The 4,563-nt window shown below is 49.4% G+C and overlaps 1 protein-coding gene across 1 annotated transcript in view; it reads left to right on the plus strand.

Annotated features, from left to right (window-relative positions):
- Positions 1-4,468: 4,468 nt before the first annotated feature.
- The window catches only part of DYNLT1 (dynein light chain Tctex-type 1), a 9,192-nt gene continuing 9,097 nt past the window's right edge, over positions 4,469-4,563 (plus strand). The window contains exon 1 of the mRNA XM_004368805.2: positions 4,469-4,525. Coding sequence (XP_004368862.1) covers positions 4,499-4,525 — 27 coding nt within the window. The 5' untranslated portion in view covers positions 4,469-4,498. The remainder of the gene's footprint in view (positions 4,526-4,563) is intronic.

Consider the following 4,563-nt stretch of genomic DNA (forward strand, 5'->3'; position numbering starts at 1 on the left):
GGAAACCCTGGTGGAGTAGTGGTTAAGAGTTCAGCTGCTAACCGAAAGATTCAGCAGTTTAAATCCACCAGGCACTCTTTGGAAACCCTATGGGATAGTTCTACTCTGTCCTATAGGGTCTCTATGAGTTGGAATTGACTTGACGGTGATGGGGTTGGTTTTTTCTTGTTTGGTATGGAGTCAATGGGTCTTATACTCCAGTACTCTGATGGACATTCTTTTTTTGGCAGATTGTGGGTGCAGGAAATGGCAGCAAGTGAGCAGCCAAATGCCATAGTTGATTTAAAGTCCTTAGCCCTACCCGGAAAAAAAACCCATTGCCGCCAAGTCGTTTCTGACAGATTGTATACCAGTTGGGAAGAATACAATACATCACCGTATTTTTCTAAGCACTATAACATCATACGTTGTTGTTAGTTGCTGTTGAGTCGATTCTGACTCACGGTGACCTCACGTGACCTCCCATTTAAACCTGGAAACCCTGGTGGTGTAGTGGTTAAGACTTCGGCTGCTAACTGTAAGGTCTAGCAGTTCAAATCCACCAGGTGCTCCTTGGAAACCATACGGGGGCAGTTCTACTCTGTCCTATAGGGCTGCTATGAGTCGGAATCGACTGGACTGCAATGGGGTTGGTTTTTTGGTTTATTTAAAAATTTTTCCATAGAAACCATATCTGAGACTATGGCTTCCACACACCCTGCTAACTCAGAACTGAAGCCACTCCCGAAGCCCACCTTTCCCCCAAAGATCAGACAGTAACACACATGAGGGACGTGCTTCTTAGTTCTATCAAGTGTAGGAGACCAAATGGGCAACACCTGCCCAAAACCAAAGACGAGAAAGCAGGAAGGGACAGGAAATCGGACAAACGGACACAGGGAACCTGGGGTGGAAATGGGGAGAGTGCTGACACATTGCAGAGATGGCAACCGAGGTTACAAAACAATTTGTGTATAAATTTTTTAATGCGAAACTAATCTGTGCTGTAAACTTTCACCTAAAGCACAATACAATTAAAATAAGTAAAAAAAAAAAAAAAAGACACTGTATCTTAGTCAGCTTTGTAGCCCCAACCTCAGCTCAGAGCCTGATACAAATCAAGTGCTCAATATATGTGTATTGAATAAACAACCAAATAGTTTTGAAAGTAAATAAAGCGGCTCATCATTCATAAAGCAGACTCAAAATGCCATGATGATTTAATGAATGTTCTTCGGCTGTTAGGGTTGGGGCGTAGTACCAGGTCCACATAAGCTGAAATCATGTAAAAAATGTTTAAATGTGCATTGACATGTTTTCTGTTGATTGTTGTACATGCTGATGAGTCTTGTTAAAATATGACTTACCCAATCTATGCATTATAATATCCTATCCCAGCAGCTATTCAGGACACTCACTTGAATTCAGAAGTTCATAAAAGGCTTTGGAGCAATTTAAAAAGATGTCCCAAACCTCACACTCTTTAATTTCAGATGTTCACTCAGAACCTGTGTATTCTTGCTTTACTCATAGTTCTGAGGAACATGGCTAGTGGGACTCCAAATCCACAATGGAGGAGCAGAAGAAAATCAGAAGCTCGTGAAAGGCCCCTGATTGGCTCAGGAGTGTCGTGGGCTGGGGAGGGCCTGGAACCAGACAGGGGGTCAGATGGTTGAGAAGGACAGCTAAAACGGGAGCATGTGAAGCTGAGGATGAAGGAGGACAAAGCAAAGAAATGTCAGAATCAGCATCATATGCAGACAGGGGCTCAAGAAGGAAATGCTGGAACAGTTGGGTTGAAGGCAGATAGTAAGAAGGGAATAAAACTGAAAAGGTAAATAACGTTCAGGATCCGAGGAGCGGGAGACCAGGTGTGGGAAAGGCACCAGTTCTCTGCCACAGGTCGACTTGCTGGGTTCCCAGTGGCATCCCTCTGTTGCCTACAAGGGGGCAGGCGACCGCATCTTCCTCCATCCCCTACCTCTCTCCCTTTGGGGCTGAGGGCAGAAACAACACCCTGGGGAAGACCATTCATTCATTTAACAGATTTTAATTGTGCACCTACTATGTGCCAGGCACAATGTAAGGGATAGCGGTACATTAGTGAATAAAACATAGATTCTGCTTGCATGGAACCCAGATTCTGGGTGCAGAGACACCGTAAACAAGCTAACATAAATACATCCTTCCAAACTGCCAGAAGCGCTACGCAGGAAGCCCAAGGCATGCAGGGGAGAGAGGCCTTTCCGCAGAGGGGATTTTATGCTGAGAGGTTGTTACTGTTGGGTGCCCTCCAGTGATTTCGACTCATAGCGACCCCATGTGACAGAGTAGAACTGCCCCATACAGTGTTCTTGGCTGTAATCTTTACGGGATCAGGTCACCAGGACTTTCTTCCGCTGAGTGGGTGGGTGGGTTTGAACTGCCAACCTTTCAGTCAGCAGCTGAGCATTTGCACGTGTTAGAGCTTAATCACCCATACACTACCGGGAATAAGTCCATAGTCTGACAAAACTGGAATTATTGACTCACAGCGAGGAGGATGGGAGAGGGGAGGAAAGCATCTTTGGTCAAGTTTAGGTCTTGCTGAAGCACCCTGATAGGAAGACCCCTACCGACAGACCAACCAGGTCACTGACCTAGTCCAGGCAAGAGACACCCACCTTGAGCCGGGCTGGGAGCAGATGTGCTAGGAACAAGGGGTGCTGACGGATTGAAGGTGGCATCTGGAGCTTAATTCCGTATGTCCCGGGATCTTTGTGGTCAGCTCTTCCCCGGGGGATGGGAAGTGGTTCCCGTGGCTGGGCTTGGGAGAAGTAAGACGTGATAGATGACAGTGTGAGTTTAACTTCAAGGAGATGGTCAAACCAGAAAAACAGACCCCCAAAATTAAAAAATCTGAGCATTAGAGTATATGCAAGCAAGTGTGTATGCCCCAGCACCTCTTGGGGACAGCGCTGCACCAGAACTCAGTGCAATGACTAATTTTCCCAAAGACTAATTTTCACCTGTATTCAGGTGGTGCAAACAGGTAATGCGCTCTGCCGCTAACTGAAAGGTTGGAGTCTATTCAGAGGCACCTCAGAAGAAAGGCCTGGTGATCTCCTTCTGAAAACTCAGCCGTTGAAAACTCAGCGGGGCACAGTTCTACTCTGACACACATGGGGGCGCCATGAATCACAGTCGACTCGGTAACTGGTTATACAAGTCAAGTCAGGGGCTAGGTCATTCCGGTTAAGGCTGTAGGGAAGTGTGCTGCATTTTACAAAAATTTCCATCCAAATTGTTCTTTTTTTAAAATGATGCTTAAAGGAAAAATTCTCATTTATTTGGAAAAGTTGGCTCCCCAAAGGAAGGTTTCATTCAGATAGCTAAAATTTCCTAATCCTAGATCCCCAGGGGGACGTCGCCAATATGTCAGGTAGCCCATTACGTCAGTAATGGCTTTACAGTCCGTAACCAGGTGTCCGAGTCTGTTTGAATGCGCAAATTAATGCACAGTTACACGCTGGCGGGCGGGGCGAGGGCGACTCTTCCCCTTCCCGACTGGTTTTTGTGCATTTGTTTTGCTTTAGTTGCTGTGGTTCACTTAACTCCCCGGCTACCCTGACGGTTCCCATGGAAACTATCACCTCTTCCAGGGCAGGAAAACCCCAAAACCAAAAACCCCAAGCCCGTTCCCCGCCAAGCCAATTCTAACTCATAGTGACCCTACAGAGCAGAAGTGCCCCACAGAATTTCCAAGGCTGTAATCTTTATGGAAGCGGCTGCACATCTTTCTCCCCGAGAGGCTGGCAGGTTCAGACCGCCCATCTTAGCAGCCATCGGCAGCCAAGCGCTTAACCACCGCTCCACCAGGGCTCCAATTCCAAAATGGGAAAACAACAACCCATCGCCGTGAAGTCAGGTTTCGACTCATACTAAAAAAACCCAAACCCGTTGCCGTGGAGTGGATTCCGACTCAGCGAGCGTATAGGACAGGGTAGAACTCTTATAGTGCCCTATAGGACAGGGTAGAACCGCCCCATAGTGTTTCCAAAGAAAGGCTGGTGGATTCGAACTGCCGACCCCTTGGTTAGCAGTCAAAGCTCGCTGTAGCTCTTAACCACTGCGCAACCAGATCCCCAAGACCAGGCAGGGGTTAATATGGAGACCACACCCAACCTCACTCCAGCTGCGGATGTGCCAAGGTGGCCCGGGAGAGGGGAGGGGCGGGCCCTAGACCCTTGCAACGGCGGGGCAGAGATGGGGGCGGGGTCTGCGCGGAGGGAGGGGCGGGGCCTGCACGGAGGGAGGGGTGGGGCTGCGCGGAAAGGTGAGACTGCAGAGGGAGAGGCGGGACCGAAGCGGGTGGGGGGTGAAGCTTGAGCGGCGGGGGGGGCGGAGCCAAAGCGGAGAGGTCAGATACAGAGAGAGGGGCGGGGCTGGCGCTAAGGGGGCGGGGCCCGGATGCGCCGAGAGGAGCGGACTGCGCAGGCGCTCTACTCCGGGAGGCGGAGGCGACGGCGCAGGAGGGAAAATGGAGGATTACCAGGCTGCTGAGGAGGTAACCAACCGCCCAGTCGGCGGCGGGAGGGTGGAGCC

Source organism: Trichechus manatus, unplaced genomic scaffold (assembly GCF_000243295.1).
Source record: "Trichechus manatus latirostris isolate Lorelei unplaced genomic scaffold, TriManLat1.0 scaffold00002, whole genome shotgun sequence".
NCBI classification, from domain to species: domain Eukaryota; kingdom Metazoa; phylum Chordata; class Mammalia; order Sirenia; family Trichechidae; genus Trichechus; species Trichechus manatus.